The 18,014-nt window shown below is 53.6% G+C and overlaps 1 protein-coding gene across 7 annotated transcripts in view; it reads left to right on the plus strand.

Moving 5' to 3' along the window:
- HMCN2 (hemicentin 2) overlaps window positions 1–18,014 on the plus strand; it is a 150,438-nt gene that overhangs the window by 74,172 nt on the left and 58,252 nt on the right. For 6 of the 7 annotated variants that reach the window (XM_074362401.1, XM_074362398.1, XM_074362397.1 and 3 more), the window contains 14 exons: window positions 2,986–3,140; window positions 4,125–4,403; window positions 5,848–6,129; window positions 6,776–6,884; window positions 7,113–7,282; window positions 8,187–8,341; window positions 8,810–8,906; window positions 9,475–9,570; window positions 10,465–10,641; window positions 12,264–12,421; window positions 13,049–13,172; window positions 14,531–14,706; window positions 15,221–15,317; window positions 15,513–15,632. In XM_074362401.1, the coding sequence (XP_074218502.1) occupies window positions 2,986–3,140; window positions 4,125–4,403; window positions 5,848–6,129; window positions 6,776–6,884; window positions 7,113–7,282; window positions 8,187–8,341; window positions 8,810–8,906; window positions 9,475–9,570; window positions 10,465–10,641; window positions 12,264–12,421; window positions 13,049–13,172; window positions 14,531–14,706; window positions 15,221–15,317; window positions 15,513–15,632 (2,195 nt within the window). The remainder of the gene's footprint in view (window positions 1–2,985; window positions 3,141–4,124; window positions 4,404–5,847; window positions 6,130–6,775; window positions 6,885–7,112; window positions 7,283–8,186; window positions 8,342–8,809; window positions 8,907–9,474; window positions 9,571–10,464; window positions 10,642–12,263; window positions 12,422–13,048; window positions 13,173–14,530; window positions 14,707–15,220; window positions 15,318–15,512; window positions 15,633–18,014) is intronic. The other variant, XM_074362399.1, reaches the window with a different exon arrangement.

The following is an 18,014-nucleotide window of genomic DNA, read 5'->3' on the forward strand; positions in this document are numbered from 1 at the left end:
TATCCAGTCATCTGTTGATGGACATTTAGGCTGTTTCCATGTCTTGGCTATTGTAAATAGTGCTGCTATGAACATTTGGGTGCAGGTGTCATCCTGAAGTAGGGTTCCTTCTGGATATAAGCCCAGGAGCGGGATTCCTGGGTCATAAAATAAGTCTATTCCTAGTCTTTTGAGGAATCTCCATACTGTCTTCCACAGTGGCTGCGCCAAACTGCATTCCCACTAGCAGTGTAGGAGGGTTCCCCTTTCTCCACAGCCTCTCCAGCATTTGTCATTTGTGGATTTTTGAATGATGGCCATTCTGACTGGTGTGAGATGATACCTCATTGTAGTTTTGATTTGCATTTCTCTGATAATTAGTGATATTGAGCATTTTTTTCATGTGCCTATTGATCATTTGTATGTCTTCTTGGAGAATTGCTTGTTTAGGTCTTCTGCCTATTTTTGGATTGAATTGTTTATTTTTTTCTTATTGAGTCATATGCGCTGCTTATATATTCTGGAGATCAAGCCTTTGTCGGTTTCATTTGCAAAGATCTTCTCCCATTCCATAGGTTGTCTTTTTGTTTTACTTATGGTTTCCTTTGCTGTGCAGAAGCTTGTAAGTTTCATTAGGTCCCATTTGTTTATTCTTGCTTTTATTTCTTCTAGGAGAACATTTTTGAGATGTATGTCAGATAATGTTTTGCCTTTATTTTCCTCTAAGAGGTTTATTGTATCTTGTCTTATGTTTAAGTCTTTGATCCATTTTGAGTTGATTTTTGTGTATGGTGTAAGGGAGTGTTCTAGCTTCATTGCTTTACATGCTGCTGTCCAGTTTTCCCAACACCATTTGCTGAAGAGACTGTCTTTATTCCATTGTATATTCTTGCCTCCTTTGTCGAAGATTAGTTGACCAAAAGTTTGTGGGTTCATTTCTGGGCTCTCTATTCTGTTCCATTGGTCTATATGTCTGTTTTTGTACCAATACCATGCTGTCTTGATGACTGTGGCTCTATAGTATTGTCTGAAGTCTGGGCGAGTTTTTCCTCCAGCCTCTTTCTTTCTCTTCAGTAATGCTTTGGCAATTCTAGGTCTTTGATGGTTCCATATAAATTTTATTATGATTTGTTCTAGTTCTGTGAAATATGTCCTGGGTAATTTGATAGGGATTGCATTAAATCTGTAGATTGCCTTGGGCAGTGTGACCGTTTTAACAATATTGATTCTTCCAATCCAAGAGCATGGGATAGCTTTCCATTTTTTAAAGTCTTCTTTAATTTCCCTCATCAATGGTTTATAGTTTTCTGTGTATAGTTCTTTCACCTCCTTGGTTAGATTTATTCCTAGGTATTTTATTACTTTGGGTGCTATTTTAAAGGGGATTGTTTCTTTACTTTCTTTTTGTGTTGATTCATTGTTAGTGTGAAGAAATGCCACTGATTTTTGAACATTAATCTTGTAACCTGCTACCTTGCTGAATTCTTCGATCAGCTCTAGTAGTTTTTGTGTGGACTTTTTAGGGTTTTCTATATATAGTAACATGTCGTCGGCATATAGTGACACTTTCACCTCTTCTTTTCCAATTTGGAGCCCTTTTATTTCTCTCTCTTGCCTGACTGCTGTGGCTAGGACTTCCAAGACTGTGTTGAATAGGAGTGGTGATAGTGGGCATCCTTGTCTTGTCCCAGATTTTAGCGGGAAGCTTTTGAGTTTTTCACCGTTGAGTACTATGCTGGCTGTAGGTTTGTCATATATAGCTTTTATGATGTTGAGATATGTCCCCTCTATACCCACTTTGGTGAGAGTTTTTATCATAAATGGGTGTTGAATTTTATCAAATGCTTTTTCTGCATCGATTGAGATGATCATGTGGTTTTTGTCCTTTCTCTTGTTGATGTGATGTATTACATTGATTGATTTGCGTATGTTGAACCACCCTTGTGTCCCTGGGATGAACCCCACTTGGTCATGATGTATAATCTTTTTTATGTATTGTTGGATTCTATTTGCTAATATTTTGGTGAGGATTTTGGCGTCTATGTTCATCAGTGATATTGGCCTATAATTCTCTTTTTTGGTAGTGTCTTTGCTTGGTTTTGGTATCAGGGTGATGGCTTCATAGAATGAAGAGTTTGAGAAGGACTGGTATGAGTTCTTCTTTGTATGTTTGGTAGAATTCCCCAGTGAAGCCGTCCGGTCCTGGACTTTTATTTGTAGGGAGGTTTTTTATTGCTATTTCGATTTCAGTTCTAGTGATCGATTTGTTCAAGTGTTCAGATTCTTCTTGATTCAGTTTTGGTGGACAGTATGTTTCCAGAAACTTGTCCATCTCCTCTAGGCTATCCAGTTTGGTTCCATATAGTTTTTCATAATATTCTCATATATGATATTCTGTGTTTCTATTTTATTTGTTGTAATTTCTCCATTATCCTTTCTTATTTTGCTAATTTGTGCTCTCTCTTTTTTCTTCTTTGTGAGCTTGGCCAGAGGTTTATAGATTTTATTTACTTTTTCAAAAAACTAGCTTTTGGTTTGATTGATTTTTTTCTATGGTCTTTTTAATCTGTATTTTATTTATTTCCTCCCTAATCTTTATAATTTCCTTCCTTTTGCCGCCTTTTGGGGTTTTTCTTCTTTTTCTAGTTCATTCAGCTGGTGGGTTAAATTATTTATTTGAGATTGTTCTTCTTTTTTGAGGGAGGCCTGTATCACTATAAACTTCCCTCTTAGCACTGCCTTTGCTGTGTCCCATAGATTTTGTGTGGTTGTGCTTTCATTTTCATTTGTCTCAAGGTATTTTTTAATTTCAGCTTTGATTTCCTCATTGACCCATTGGTTTTTTGTTTATCTGTTTATCTGTTGATGGGCGCTTGGGCTGTTGGCACATTTTGGTGACTGTGAATCTTTCAGTCTTCCTTTTCTTGAGCAGCAGGCTCTCCTCCGTGCAGCCTGCCCCTGCCAGTGTCTCAGCCTTACTGGCAGTCTTCTCCACCATCTTTCCAGACCTGTTCTCCCCGGGGACCCTCACGTCCAGCTCCAGGAGGATGGCCAGGTTCTCAGAATCACCAGCAGTCACCTGGGGGATGAAGGGCAGTACCAGTGCGTGGCCTTCAGCCCAGCAGGCCAGCAGGCCAAGGATTTCCAGCTCAGAATTCACTGTGAGCCCGGCTTCTTCCCAGCCCCCACCACAGGCTGACCACTGCATGGGGAGGGGGTGAGGAGAGAAATGGGGGCCTATGAGGAGTGAGCCCCCAGTCCAGTAAAGCAGGGTTGTTTGGGGGGGAGGTGGGTGGATGGGGGAAAGACAGAGGGAATCTGGCCTGTTTCCCAAATCCCATCTGAGCGTCACAAATTTTACGATTCCTGATTCCACTCAGGATGATTGTTTCTATAAATCAAGTCACTTTTCTTTACACTGAAATACATTTATTTAAAAGGATGTTTAATATCTCACAGGGAAGTAGGAACCAGGGCCACTTGGCCTTCGGGGGAGGAAGCTGGGGAAACAAATGCAACCAAAGAGGGATGTTGGAAACCCTCAGGCGCGAGCTGCCTGCATGTGGTAGAAAGGGCAGGGTAGAAAGTGCTAGAACGTTTAGGAACACACTGGCACCAAACACACCAAACGCCTTTTCCTTTGTTGTAATTGGGCAGGAAGGAGATTTGGGGAGGGTGTAGCTGCTCTGTTATAAGATGCAGGCCCGTGTGCCCTGAGGATTGTCTTGGGTACCACTTGTGGTGTGTGACCAGCCCTGTGGGAACCCCTGATCCAGTTCAGTCCCTCGTTTTACAGATTGGGAAACTGAACCCCAGAGAGGGAAAGTGACCTATGCTGGTCACACAGCGAGTTAGAGGCAAAGTGGGGTCCAGAGCCTGACCTGGGGCCCTCTCCCAGCTTCTACGCCTCTTGCGATGGCCAGGCTTGCTTCCTTTGTCACCCAAGCCTGCCTCTCCCATCTGTCCCCAAACCCCACCTCCCCTGCACCGTCCCCCACAGCTTCCCCACCCCTGCAGTAGAAGCCTGTGATGTGTGCAGTGCTTGTGGCCCAGGGGCACGTGCATGCAGCCTTTAGGGATGGGACACCAGCAGCCTCGGTGAGGGGCAGGCTCCCTGTGACCGCACCCCTCACCATTGTCCTCAGCACCTCCCACCATCTGGGGTTCCAACGAGACAAGCGAGGTGGCTGTCATGGAGGGCCACCCCGTGCGGTTCCTCTGTGAGGCCCGAGGCATCCCCACTCCTGACATCACCTGGTTCAAGGACGAGGACCCCCTGCTCCCTGGTGCTGGGGTCGTCTCCACCAGAGGAGGCCGTCAGCTGCAGCTGGAGAGGGCCCGGGGCTCAGACGCTGGCATCTACACCTGCAAGGCCAGCAACGCCGTGGGGGACGTGGAGAAGGCCACCAGGCTGGAGGTTTACGGTGAGCCGCCAGGGGCAGCGGTCAGTCAGCCGGGGTGGGTGGTACGAGGGACTCGGGGCCATGGAGGCCTCCAGCTGTCTCCAAAGGAGGGTGAGGAGAGCGGCAGGGGCCCAGGATACCGCGACTGAGGAGTTACCCACGGAGAAGGGTCATCTCAGCTCGTCTGAGCCGCCTCAGACGGGCGAGGAGCAGGTCAGGAACAGGGGGGCCTGTCTCGGGGCCCGGGCAGAGCAAGTCAGGAATCCAGGTCTCCCCCCAGGGCTCTTCATGAAACTGCACTCAGGCCCCCGTGATCATTAATAACCAACTGCTCTTAATCAGTCACTTCCTGTGGTCAGCCCTCCCAGGGCTCCTCACAGCAGCACGGTTACAGGGACCAGGGCCCATGTCTCCCCACTCGTGGGTGAGCCTGGTGGGCTCTGGGGCGGGTCGCCCTGCTGGGAGGTGAGGGGACCCAGTTCACACCTAGAGCATCTGACTGTGAATCCTGTGCTACTGCCCTTGGGGCTGGCCTGCCTGGAGGGTCTTGGCTCTCACGACAGGCGAAGAACGCAGAGGAAGGGGTGTGTGTGGGGGCAGGGATGGGTCCGAGCAGGTGAAGGCTGAGAGGGCAGAATGCAGGCTGGTGGGGTCATCATGGCCTCTTGTGAAGAGTCATCTCTGGAGCTCTGGTCCCCAAAGATACAAGTTGCAAAGGGCTTGGGTGCTGGAGCCCTGGAGACCCCAAAGGGCAGTTGGGATGTGGGGGCTCTAAGGGCAACCTCTGGAGATGAGCCCAGCTGCCTGCTCAGGGACTCTTATTTGGGGATCTGAAGTCCTCCTGGAAATGGAGTGCAAAATGCATGTGTGTGTTTTCAGCGGGGCTTGTGACCCAAACACGGCTGAGAAGCCCATCCCGTTCCCTCATCTCCCTGTTTCTCCTGGCGATGGCTCTGTGGGCCCAGCAACTTGGGGGCCCTCCCCAGGGGGGAGAGAGAAGCCCCCCCTCTGGATTGCTGGCTGAGTTAGGAGCCCACATGGGCCGGGTCACCTGGGCCAGGGTCCGCCCACTTCCTCAGGTCAGGGAGGGGCCTGTAGGAGCAGAGGCTCAGGTCTGGGGCCCAAGGGGAACCCACCACTTTGAGTTCAGCGGATATCGAGGCCTACTGTGTGCAGATGCTGGAGACACGCACAGACAAGCGTTGTTATGCTCACCAAGAGCTCACTGGGGTAGCAGGGCATGGAGAAAAGATGCAAGTGTGTCTGGGGTGGGTACCACCAAGGGGCAGGGGAGGGAGGGAGGGCTTCCAGCCAGGGGTCTGGGAGAGGCTCCCCAGAGGGGATGACATCTGAACAGGGGTTTCAGCTAGCGGAGGGAGGAAGGAGGCATTTCACATGGGAGGAGGTCAGAGAGGGGCTTCATCAGGCTGCTGGCCCCTGAGCAGCCCCCACGCCTCTTTCCTAGTCCCGCCCACCATCGAGGGTGCTGGCGGAGGGCCTCACGTGGTGAAGGCCATGGCCGGGAGGTCCTTGGCGCTGGAGTGTGTGGCCAGAGGCCACCCACCCCCCACCCTCTCCTGGCACCACGAGGGGTTGCCCGTGGCGGAGAGCAACGGGACGTGGGTGGAGGCGGACGGCGGCGTGCTGATCCTGGAGAGCCTGGGGGGAGCGTCCGGAGGCCTGTACAGCTGCGTGGCCAGCAGCCCCGCGGGGGAGGCCGTGCTGCAGTACTCTGTGGAGGTGCAAGGTGAGCACAGGCCTGTCCCACCCGAGTCCCCCGGGCTGCGTGTGGAGGGGATGGAAGGTGGGGGAGAATTGACCAGTGCTCCCTGAGTTGCATGAGACAGAAAAGGAGACAGATGAGGACACTGAGACCTGGGATGGGGGCCCCTTGGGGCTTGGAGGGGGCAGGGTTGGTTCCTGGGATCAAGGGTCCCTGCTCCTGCCCAGGACGCTGGGTCAGGTCAGCCAGGATGAAGGACACAGCTCTGCCTTCTGCGAGATGCTCTGGATCAGTGGGATGGACATTTATGGAGAGCTCCCTGAGGCCCAAAGCTGGGTGGTGGGCGCAGGCTCTGGGGGCGGGTGGGTGGGTCCTTTTCCTGCTGCTTCCACTCCACAGACACTTCTCAGCCACTAACTCTGAGATGAGGCAGGGGACAGGCAGAAGGGACTCCTGAGCCCTGGGTCTGGTGGGAAGACAGACGCCAAGTAAACAGACCAAGCGTGCGGGGAGGTCGGGGGACCACTCACGCGACCTGGTAGTCCTGGAAGGCCTCCTGGAGGAGGGCCCATTTATGGGGGGACTTGGAGGGTGAGGTGAGGCTGGCCTTGGTCTGGTGGCACTGGGACTGGAATTTTCCCAAACACCCAGTGGTGGCTCCTGCCTGCAGTGCCCCCGCAGCTCCTGGTGGCTGAAGGCTTGGGCCAGGTGACCACCCTCGTGGGACAGCCCCTGGAACTTCCCTGCCAGGCCTCGGGCTCCCCGTTGCCCGCTATCCAGTGCGTATTGGGCGGTGGAGGCCAGAACTGGGGGGCTGAGGTGGGAGTAGAGAGGGCATGCTTGTGGGGTGGGTGGGGATGGGAGATGCTTCCCTTCCCAGGGGCAAGAAAGAGGCCATGGAGCCAGGGATGTGAGAGCAGGAGAGATGCTGCCAGGCCCCCTGGCTTGTCTTGTTGCCCTTGCCTTCCCTGGCCTCAGGCTGACCTGTCTCGCTCCATACACTTTAGGTGGCTTCAGAATGGCCGCCCGGCCGAGGAGCTGGCCGGTGTGCAGGTGGCCTCGCAGGGGACCACCCTGCACATCGACCATGTGGAGCTGGACCATGCGGGCCTCTTTGCCTGCCAGGCTACCAATGAAGCGGGCACTGCTGCGGCCGAGGTGGAGTTGTCTGTGCAAGGTGAGGGGGGCCTGGGGTTCTGGGGCAGTGGTAGCTGGAGATGCTGGAGGGTGAAGGCAGAGGTCATGGTCTTCTGTGCCTTTGTCAGGCCTGGGGGACGTGGGAAGGTCATGGAGCCAGTCTTCTCTAGGCTGGACTTCCCAGCTTCCCAAAGAGACACAGGAGTGAGAGGGTGGTCTTAGCTGCTCACCACACTTGTCATCTGCCCAGTCCACAGACCCTTAGTCCCCTCCTCAGCTTCCCCCAACCCCACCCCCTGTCCCTGGCACTTGCTCTATGCTGAGCACACTGAACTTCAACTCTTAAAATACATCGGCTTTCTTACCTTTATTTAAGCCTGCAAATGCTGTTCCCTCTGCGTCTTCCTCTTTGCCTGCTTAGCTCCTCCCTACCTTTCAGGTCTGTCCTAAAACACCCCTTCCTCCAGGAAGCCCTCCTTAATTCTACCATGGTTATAATCTGCACTGCCCAGCCTCTCATGGCCATAGCCCCCCACCCACTGTATTGGGATTGCTTATTTGGTTGCTCATCTCCATGGCCCAGTTTGGGAGCTCTGAGGGTGGTGCAGAGCTTTCTCTGATGTGTTCCTGTGCCTAGTACAGTGTGGGGCACAGAGTAGATGGTTAATGCCCACACGGATGTCTGGATGGATGATGGTTGGATGATGGATGATGGATGGATGATGGATGGGAGAATTTTAAAGGGAAAGACCTGCTCTACTGGCTCCCAGTCTGGTGCTCTTCCCCCAAGGCCGGGTGTCTGGTGGGTTGAGTGGGGAGAGGCTAGAGGACAGTTCTGCAAGGTCACTTCCTCACCCCCCAGGCATTGAGGAAGTTTCTGGGTGCCCACTGCACCCCTCCTGACCCTCACCAGGCCCTCCCTACCTCTCTCTTCCTCTGCCCAGAGCTCCCATCGGTGGTCATCATTGGGGGTGAGAACATCACAGCCCCTTTCCTGCAGCCTGTGACCCTCCGATGTGCAGGGACTGGGGTGCCTACCCCAAGCCTCCGCTGGTGGAAGGATGGGGTGGCCCTGGCGGCCTTGGGGGGGAACCTGCAGGTACATGCAAGGGTCCCAGGGCTGGCGGGCCAACCTGGCACAGGTGGAGGGGATGCTTTTTAGGGGCCCTGTAGAGCCTGACCAGGGCCCTGGCAGCCTGGGGGCAGGACGAACAGAGTCCACTCATCCTGGAAATGCTCACTGGGGTGCTGAGTCTGAGGAAAGAAGGGAGCCCTTAGCCTAGTTGAGGTCCCTGGTGTTTCAGCTGTCAGAGGGAGAAAGTAGGGGAAGGGGCATATCCCCAAGATCAGAGGGATCCCCTGGAATCTGAATGCGTGGCTCAGAGCTCCACCCCCAGAGCCAAGCCTTGCCCACGACTCACTTCAACTGCCCTGGGGTCAGCAGCAGCCTGGCCACTTGCCACGTCCCAGTGTCGCTCTGACCACCCTCTGGTTCTGGGCCCCTGGCCCCACCCACATCCCTGGCACACACTTGCCCCTCCTCCTCTCCGCCCTCCTCCCCGCCCAGATTGAGAAGGTGGACCTGAGGGACGAAGGCATCTACACTTGTGTTGCCACTAACCTGGCTGGGGAGAGAAAGAGGGACGTGGCGCTCAAGGTGCTGGGTGAGGACACGGGCGGAGGCGGAGCCTGGGCCTGGGATGGTGGGTGACTGAGGGCTCGCGGGGCTGCCATGGGGGGTCCGGGAGGGCTTGGGGTTCTAAAATCAATGTCATGTCCTTAACTTTAGAAGAAGAGAGTCATTTGCTCTGTGGCCCCTTCTGGTTGTTTCCTGCTGGATGGATTGTCAGTAGACGGCCTTGGTCTCAATCATACTTGCCTTTGCTTGTTCATATGGGGTTCATTTACGTCCTTGTGTGTCTGAGCACATCCCCGCTCTTGTCAGTCTTGTCACTCTTCGTGGCTGCCTGGGCTCCACCTCCGCGCTGTGCTGATGTCTGTTCCTGGGGGTCGGGCACCAGGGTCGTCCCTGTCGTACGACTGCCATGCAGGTTGCCTCCCAATGCCTTGCACTTGGGTCAGGAGCGGCGTTTCCTGGTCAGCGGACTTGAGCTGTTTTGGAGACTTGTTGTCCAGCCCCTTTGGGAAGGCCGGGGAGGGGCATTGGGAGTGGCTGAGATGAGCCACCTAGAGCCTGCACCCCCCAAGCCAGGGCTCTCCTTGTCTCCCCAGTGCCCCCCAACATCGAGCCAGGCCCGGTCAACAAAGCAGTGCTGGAAAATGCCTCCGTAACCTTGGAGTGTCTGGCTTCAGGCGTGCCTTCTCCTGGTAAGACCTCTCCTCTGGGCTGAAAGCCGCCTCCGGCCAGCGCCAGTTCCCCATCTAAAGAGGCCCGCCAGTGCCAGGGACCGCTCTGGCTGTGCGCCAAACAGGATGAAATTAGCACCCCCACCCCCATGTTCCTCTCTTCCTTCTCACCAGCTGTTCATCCAGTGCCCATTAAGCACCAGTCCCCACCATGGCCCAGAGCCTTTGTGCTGGTGCCTGAAACAAACCTGCAGGTTGCTGCTGAGTTTGCAGCTTCACAGGGCTGCCCCGGGGCTGGGGTGAGAACCAGGACCTCTGAGTTGCCGTCTGTCTGGGCCTCTGCTCTGGAGAAGCAGTTGAGGAAAGGGCTGGGAGCTGGGGTGGGTGTTGGGCAGACAGAATGGGCCCAGGAAGAGGATCCATTTCCTGTCCCCCATGTGAACCAAGTTTCCCCTGCTTTGTCTGGGGTATTGAGCCCTGGAGGTATTTGCCCTCTTCTGGGGGGGGGGGTGGCGGGGAACCCTATTCGGACGGGTCCTGGCAGGGTATAAGGAAGTGAAGATACAATCGGTCCATACCTCTGAGGCTGCTGCCTTGGGTGCACCGTGTTCTCCTCTAAAGCTCTCTCTCGAGAGTGGTCTCCTGGCAGGGGGAGGAGGAGATGAGGTGGGGCTGATTTTGACTCTTCTGGCTCCTGGCTGCCCCAGGCTGCATCCCTCTCTGCCTTGGGTTCCATCTCAGACAACACTGCCCTGTTCTGTCCCTGCCCCACTTCGTGGAGAACGCTGGCTTTCTCCCGTGCCTGAAATAGTGGCACACCATGTGGCCACCCTGGAAGCCTCTCTTGGATGCCCATGACACCGGCACGGTCTGAAGGGCTGGCAGGGCCCCTATCATCTCTCATCTCTTCTCCAGATATCTCCTGGTTCAAGGGCCGCCAGCCTCTCTCTGCCCGGAAGGGAGTGACGGTGTCAGCTGATGGAAGAGCTCTCCGCATTGAGCAAGCCCGATTTTCTGATGCTGGGAGCTACCGCTGTGTGGCATCCAATGTGGCAGGCAGCACAGAGCTGCAGTATGGCCTACGGGTCAATGGTGAGCTGCCCTGTAACTAAAAGGAGCCTTGTCTGAAAAGTTGTCTTCCTTCCATTTGTCCATTAGTCTGTTCATCCATCTGTCATCCATCCTTTCTTTCTTCCACCCACCATCCATCATCCATTCATCCATCCTTCTTTCATTCATCTTTCCTTCCTTCCATCCATCCATTCATCCATCCATTCTTCCACCTATGTGCAGAAACACCTACCTGCCCAGCCATTGATCCAACCATCCATCCAACCCCCTGCCTGTCCATCCAGCCACCCATCTAACCATCCAGTTGTCTATCTACCCAACCATTTATTCAAACATTCATTCCTCCATCTATCTATCTTCTATCCAACCACATTTACTGAGCACAGGCAGACCCTGAAGACATTGCTGGTTCAGTTCTAGACCACCACAATAAAGCAAGTCACATGAATTTTTTGGTTTCTCAGTGCATACAAAAGTTATGCTTACATTATACTGTAGTCTGTCTAAAAAAATAATGTACATACCTTAATTTAAAATATTTTATTGCTAAAAAATGCTAACCATCATCTGAGCCTTTGGTGAGTCGTAGTAGTAAGAGCAGAGATCACTGATCACAGGTCACCATGACAGATACAACAATAACGAAAAAGTTTGAAATATTGGGAGAATTACCAGAATGTGACACAGAGACCAAAGATGAGCAAATGCTGTTAGAAAATTGGCCCCGACAGACTTGCTCAATGCAGGGCGGCCACAAACCTTCAACTTGTAAAAGAAACACAACATCTGCAAAGTGCAGTAAAGTGAAGCCCAGTAGGACGAGCTGTTCCCGTGCGCGTCCTGGGCAGACCCTGGGGCTGCGGCCCCGAGCCACACGGACCCGGGAGCTGTCAGTCTAGTCAAGGACACAGTGGCTGGGCACTTACCCACAGTGCTGTTCCATTGTGATAAGACCTAGGAAAGGTGAGTGCCTGGAACTGGGGTGCTGGCCTGTCCTGGGGAGTCCCGGGAGGCATCTCTGAGAGCTGGATAGCTAAATGGAGACCACATGCCAAGCCCTGAGGCTGTAGAGAATTTGAGGAACTGGAAGGAAGCCGGGGGCCTGGAGCTTACAGAACCGTGAGAGGAGAGGCCAGGTGTGCTGGTGTCCAGATGGAGCTGGAGAGATTGGGTCTGTATCCTAAGAGAAGAGGGTAGCTGGACAAGAGGCTGGGGCCCCAAGCATCATGGCTCAGGCCTTCCAGATGCAACTGAATCTTCTGGCCATTTTCTGCCCAAGAGTGGGCACCTGTAGGCTGATACCTCTGAGTTGGGAAACAGAACCTGCCCGGGGATCCCCAACCCTTGTTACCCTACACTATTCCCATGGTAATGACCTCATGCTGACCAGAGGCCCAAGTTCAAGTGCTGCTTCTGCCAGTTCCTAGCTGGTCAACCTTGGGCAGGTGACTTGCCCTCTCTGAGCCTTAGTTTCTATGGAAGCCTTATGGTGGAGGAAGAAGGATGAGATGAGAACTGTGGAGTGGCATGCCCTGCGCTCTTGTGTGTGGCTGTGTGGTCCTGTGAGGGTGCCTAGTCAGAGGCCCTGCCTGCTTCGTCCCCGGGGGGCTCAGCCCGTGCCCTGTGTCTCCCTGGCTCTGCAGTGCCTCCACGCATCACGCTGCCGCCCAGCCTGCCAGGCCCCGTGCTGCTCCACACCCCGGTTCGGCTGACCTGCAACGCCACTGGAGTCCCCAGCCCCATGCTGATATGGCTGAAGGATGGAAACCCCGTGTCCACTGCAGGGACCTCCAGCCTCCAGGTCAGTAGGGCTGGGTGGTCCCGGCTCACCTCCCTGGTGCCCCAGCAGGTGCTGGGAGCAGAGGTCAGGGTCTGGGAGCACCAAGGTGCGAGGGAAGCAGTGACGGCCCGGAAGGGTTGGCTGGAGCTGCTTAACAGTGTAGAGCCAGATGGTCTCCAGAAACACCACATGCCACAGACATGAGCCAAACATGGAATTGTAAAGTTCCTAGTAGCAGTGTTAAGATGTGTAAAAAGAAGCAGGTGAAACCAATTTTAATAATACATTTTATTTAACACAGTATACCCCAAAAGCATCGTTTCATCACATGACCATTATAGAAAATTATTAACTAGACATGTCACATTCTTTTTGTACAAACTCTTTGAAATCTGTTGTGCCTCTTACACTCGGGGACCAGCCCCATTTCAAAAGGTCCCCAGCCACAGCTCTGCTCCGGGGAGCTCCTTCTGAAGACCAGTGCAGTTGGCCATCAGTGGCAAAGGTCCCAAGGTCTGGGTACAGCTCACAGCTCCCCTGCGTTGTGGGGGGCTCTGGGGGTCTGGGGCGGGCTGCCCAGGTGTGCCGGCCAGCAGGGCCAGCTTGTGAAGGTGCATGACCTCATGTGGGCTTCCTTCTGGGGCGCAGGTCTTCCCTGGGGGCCGGGTCCTCACGCTGGCCAGTGTCCGGGCCTCGGACTCAGGCAGCTACTCCTGCGTGGCCGTGAGCGCAGTGGGCGAGGATCGCCAGGACGTCATGCTGAATGTCCACAGTGAGTGTCAGGCCCTGGAGGCTGCCAGGTCCAGGCTGGCAGCTCGAGAACGTGGATCTAGGGCATCCCCAGCCACATCCGAAGAGGGAGGGGGCGGCTGGGTGTGGGAGGTCTGGCCTGAGACTGTGGCTGCCTTCATGTGGGGGTCAGTTGGACCCCCAGGGCCCCGACTTAGAGTATGAACTCCCTCATCATGGACAGGTGGGCAGGTGGGCCACCCAGCTCAGCCAGAAGCTCTGTATTCAGGGAGCAGGACGTAGCAGGAGGAACACCAGGCCAAGAGTCAGGGGGTCATACAATCTCACTGTCGTGGGTCAAATGGGGGTAACCATCTGTTTGGGGAAAGGCAGTGTGGGGTGGTGGTTAGGAACACTGTCTCTCTAGTGCTGCGGACCTGGATTCAAATCCTGCCTCACCACTTTCTAGCTCCGTGACCTTGGGCTGGTTGCTTTGCTTCTCTGAGCCTCCATTTCCTCATCCATAAGATGCAAATAAGATAGCACCCCCCTCAGAGGGTGTCATGGGATTCACTAAGCTCATGAAACACCCAGTTATAGTCGCTGTTACTGAAAAATTTCCTCGTCAGGGACTTTGTGGGGCTCTGTGGAGGAAAACATAAGAACTCTGGCAAACACAGAGCCTTGGGCAGGAGGGGTGAGGAAGCGTCTGGTTCTAGCTCTTTCCCTTTGCTGGAGTCAAGATAATAGATATTCTGTGCCGGGCACTCACCTGCATCATTGTGTCTAATCTCACGTGGCCCCACAAGCTGGCCCCCATTTGACAGAAGAGGAAACTGAGGCCCAGAGAGGCTGAGTTAGGTCTCCAGGGCCTCACAGAGTGACCAACGATAGCTCGCAGGGCTTCACCTGGTGGGAGCACTGACTCCGGACCCTGCCTTCTTAACTCTGACACTGCACTGGTTGGTTTTGTCACAGGGAAAAAGGTGGTTCTGGGACCTGCTTTTATAAAACTTTTTTTAAAATTAAAATTTTAACTAAAAAATTTTTTTTAAGATATTGTAGATTCACATACAGTTGTAAGAAATGAAACAGAGAGATCCTAGGTCCCCTTTCATCAGTGGTAACATCTGGTACAACTAAAGTACACAGTCGGATTCGGGACATTGATGTTGTTATAATCCACTATCCTTTTCAAGTTTGGGGGCCTCCTCTGAAGGTCGTTGAGGGAGGACAAGAGGGCTGCAGCTCAGGGAGTGGCCCCCATCCCAGTGACGACGTCCCATCCCCTGGTGTTGGCTCTTGGCTGCTGGAAGGGGAGGACCTGGCCCAGGTCGTGGCCCTGTCCTGCCAGCCCCACTCACGTGCCTGACACAGTCCCTCTCCTGCCCACTCCTGCAGTGCCCCCGAGCATCCTTGGAGAAGAGCTGAACGTGTCCGTCGTGGCCAATGAGTCAGTGGCAATGGAATGCTGGAGCCACGCTGTGCCCCCTCCCGTGCTGAGCTGGCGGAAGGACGGCCGACCCCTGGAGCCTCGGCCGGGTGTCCGCCTCTCCGCAGACAAGGCCTTGCTGGAGGTGTGTGACCTGTGAGGTCCTCACCTGTCCCAGAGAATAGCTCAACTGCGTCAGCTGGGGGAGGGGAGGTACCTCTCCAAGCTACTGGGGAGATCCCTCCACTCTAGCCTGCTCCTCCTTCTCCCACCCCTCTGCACCTTGTGATATGATCATTCGCAACTCTGAGCACCACCATTTGGTTTCCTCTTCCCTTCATTCTTCAAAGCCACAGCCCAGCTCTATCTCCCCCTAGGTTAGGATTTGACTCCTGATGACAGGGCCCCCTCCACCTCCTCCTTGGAACAGGGCTGGGCTGTGGATGTGAAGTGGGGTGAGGCTGGCAGGGCCGCCATTTGTCCCCAAGCCGTGTCAGGCCACCAAGGCCCTGGCTTCTAGGAACTTCCTGGTATAAGATGCTGTCATTGCCCCTAGGTCCCAAGTGGGAGGGTGGGACTCAGTGAGGTCATGTGACATGTCCAAGGGTAACCCCATCTCTGTGCGGCCCCTGCTGATGGGTTGTTCTGCTCTCGGCCAGGTGGACAGAGCAGAGGTGTGGGATGCAGGCCGCTACACCTGTGAGGCGCTGAACCAGGCGGGCCGCTCGGAGAAACACTACAACCTAAATGTCTGGGGTGAGGGGCTCCTGGGCTGCGCGGGGTCCCTCCCGTGCCCCTGTCAGCCTGGCTCTCAAGCCCTGGGTGGAGGCAGAGTGCTGCCTTGGGTGGGTCCCGGGAAACAGCCCTCCTCCACCTCACCTCCCCCGGGGGCCCTTTCTCATTCCAGCCCACAGCTTCCTGCTCCCTCACCTCCTCTCTGCTTTTACTCAGTCCCTCCAGTGTTCCCCTCACCGGAGCCCCGCACCCTGACTGTGACTGAGGGGCACTCCGCCAGGCTGTCCTGCGAATGTCGGGGCATCCCCTTCCCCAAGATCTCCTGGAGGAAGGACGGTAGGATGGCTGCCCCTGCCCAGTTCCACCCTCATGGCCCCACACGAGGAGGAAGCTCCCCCTGCCCTCGCTGGGTGCCGCCCCAGACCCTAGCTGAGATGGACATGGGAGCTTTAGAGGGTACAGGTGCAGGTTATAGAAATGATGCTTCCGAAGCCCCTCTTTGCTCCGTCCCTGAGTCTGCAGGCCCCCCAGCCCCTTCTCAGCCAGTGAGAGCTAGATTGATCCTCATGCCTCTTCTTCCAGGAAGCCCTCCCTGACCTCCACCTCAGTCTAGGGCAGAGCCTCCTTGATGCCACCCCTGTGTGTTAACTTGTCATGTCATCTACCCTAGTCCTTCAATGTTTGCTCCTCCGTGAGTCTGTGAGCCCCATGAGGCACTGTCTGAGAATTCAGCAATGGCCAAGACAGTGCCTGGTACAAAACAGGTGCTCAATAAATATTTGGAATTCATTCATCTAACCAGTATTTATTGAGAACCTCTCTATGCGAGGCCCCATTCTAGGTTCTGGAAATACAGTGATGGGTTGAGGCAGTCAGATAATTAACAAAAAGTTAGTCATTTTTACTGTGCTTTGCTTTATTGAGTCTCACAGACGTTACATTTTCACAAATTGAAGGTTTGTGGCAACCCTGCCTCCAGCCAATCTGTTGGCGCTATTTTTCCAGCAGCATTTGCTTACTTTGGGTCTCTGTCACATTTTGATAATTCTCACAATATTTATAACGTTTTCATTATTATTATCCTTTTTATGGCAATCTGTGGCTATTGAAAAAAGATTATGACACAAAGGCTCAGGTGACGGTTAACATTTTTTTAGCAGTACAGTATTTTTTAATTGAGGTATGCACGTTGTTTTTTTAATTTCATTCATTCAATGACTATTAAATTGAGGTTTGTTGCACATAAGGTGAACAAATCTTCAGTATGTGGCTTGGTGAATTTTGGGGGTTTTTTTGGGAGGGGAGGTAATTAGGCTTACTTATTTATTTATTCTTTGTTGGAGGTACTGGGGGTTGAACCCAGGGCCTTGTGTATGCTAAGGACTTGCTCTACCACTGAGCTATATGCTGCCCCCCATTGTTTTTTAAATGTAATGCTATTGCACACTTAACAGACTCCAGTATAGTGTAAACATAATTTTTATATGCTCTGGGAAATCAAAAAATTCATGTGACTTGCTTTATTTTGATATTTGCTTTATTGCAGTGGCCTGGAACTGACCCTGCAATATCTCTGAGGTTTGCCTGTAAATGACTTAATACCTGACGTGATAAGTGCTCTGGAGAAAAAAAAGCTGGGAAGGGGGAGAAGATGTGCTGGGAGCTGGGGAGGGGGTTGGATTTGCTATTTTAAGTAGAGTGGCCAGGGACACTTGAACAAGCAGACTTGAAGAAGGTGAAGGATGAACATGGGAATATTGTAGGGGAAAGCATTCCAGGCAGATGTGATGGCAGGTGCAAAGGCCCTGGGGCAGGAATGAGACAAGCATGTTTGGAGAACAGCAAAGAGGCCAATGGGGCTAGAGCAGATTCAGCAAGGAGCAGCAGCAGGACATGGTCAACCGAGTGATGGGGACTGGATCAAAGGCTGTTGTGAGGATCTCAGCTTTTACCTTGAGTGAGATGGGGCTACTGTGGGGCTCTGGAAAGGGGAAGGACACAATCCGATTTGTACTCTAGCAGGTTCCTGCCGGTGTGATGAGCATAGACCATGGGGAGCAAGGGTGGGAGCAGGGTGGCCAGGGAGGAGGCTCCTGCAGGGGCTCCAGGCAAGAGATACTGGTGCCTGTAGGTAGGTAAGTAGCCATGAGGTGTTGGGAGGGGGCCATAATCTGGATGAGTTTCAAAGGTGGTGCTGGCAGGATTTCCTGGATGAGGGCTGAGAAAGAGGAGGAGTCGGGGATGACTGGAGGTTCTGGCTTGACAGTCAGGGGAGTTCTGCTGCCATCACTGAGACGAAGAGGCTACGGGGGCAAGTTTTGGGGCCAGGTCCAGAGTTTGGGCCCTGTTAATTTTGAGATCTGCTAGCCACCCAATGAGTTGTCAGCTGGGCAGACGTAGGTGTCTGGCGCTCAGAGGAGAGGTCTGGCCTAACAATAAATCTAGAAGCAGAAAGACCTTGAGATCACCAGGAGACAGAGTATGGACAGAGGATAGACCGTAAGAGGGAGGAGGTATCGTCCTGTGGCCACTGGGGCTCCTGCCCCTGCTGGGACACATGTTGATGGCTGGCCAGAGCCCAGAGGGCTGCTCCTGTGAACAGGTGCAAGGTGACGAAAGTTAGTGTTTAATCCGGTGCCTTGGGGTCTACAAAATCCTTCCCTGCATCGGAGTCTCCTTGCTGCCAGGTGTGCCAGCTGCTTGGTCTCCCTCCCCTGG

Source organism: Camelus bactrianus, chromosome 4, assembly GCF_048773025.1.
Source record: "Camelus bactrianus isolate YW-2024 breed Bactrian camel chromosome 4, ASM4877302v1, whole genome shotgun sequence".
In the NCBI taxonomy this organism is placed as follows: Eukaryota; Metazoa; Chordata; class Mammalia; order Artiodactyla; family Camelidae; genus Camelus; species Camelus bactrianus.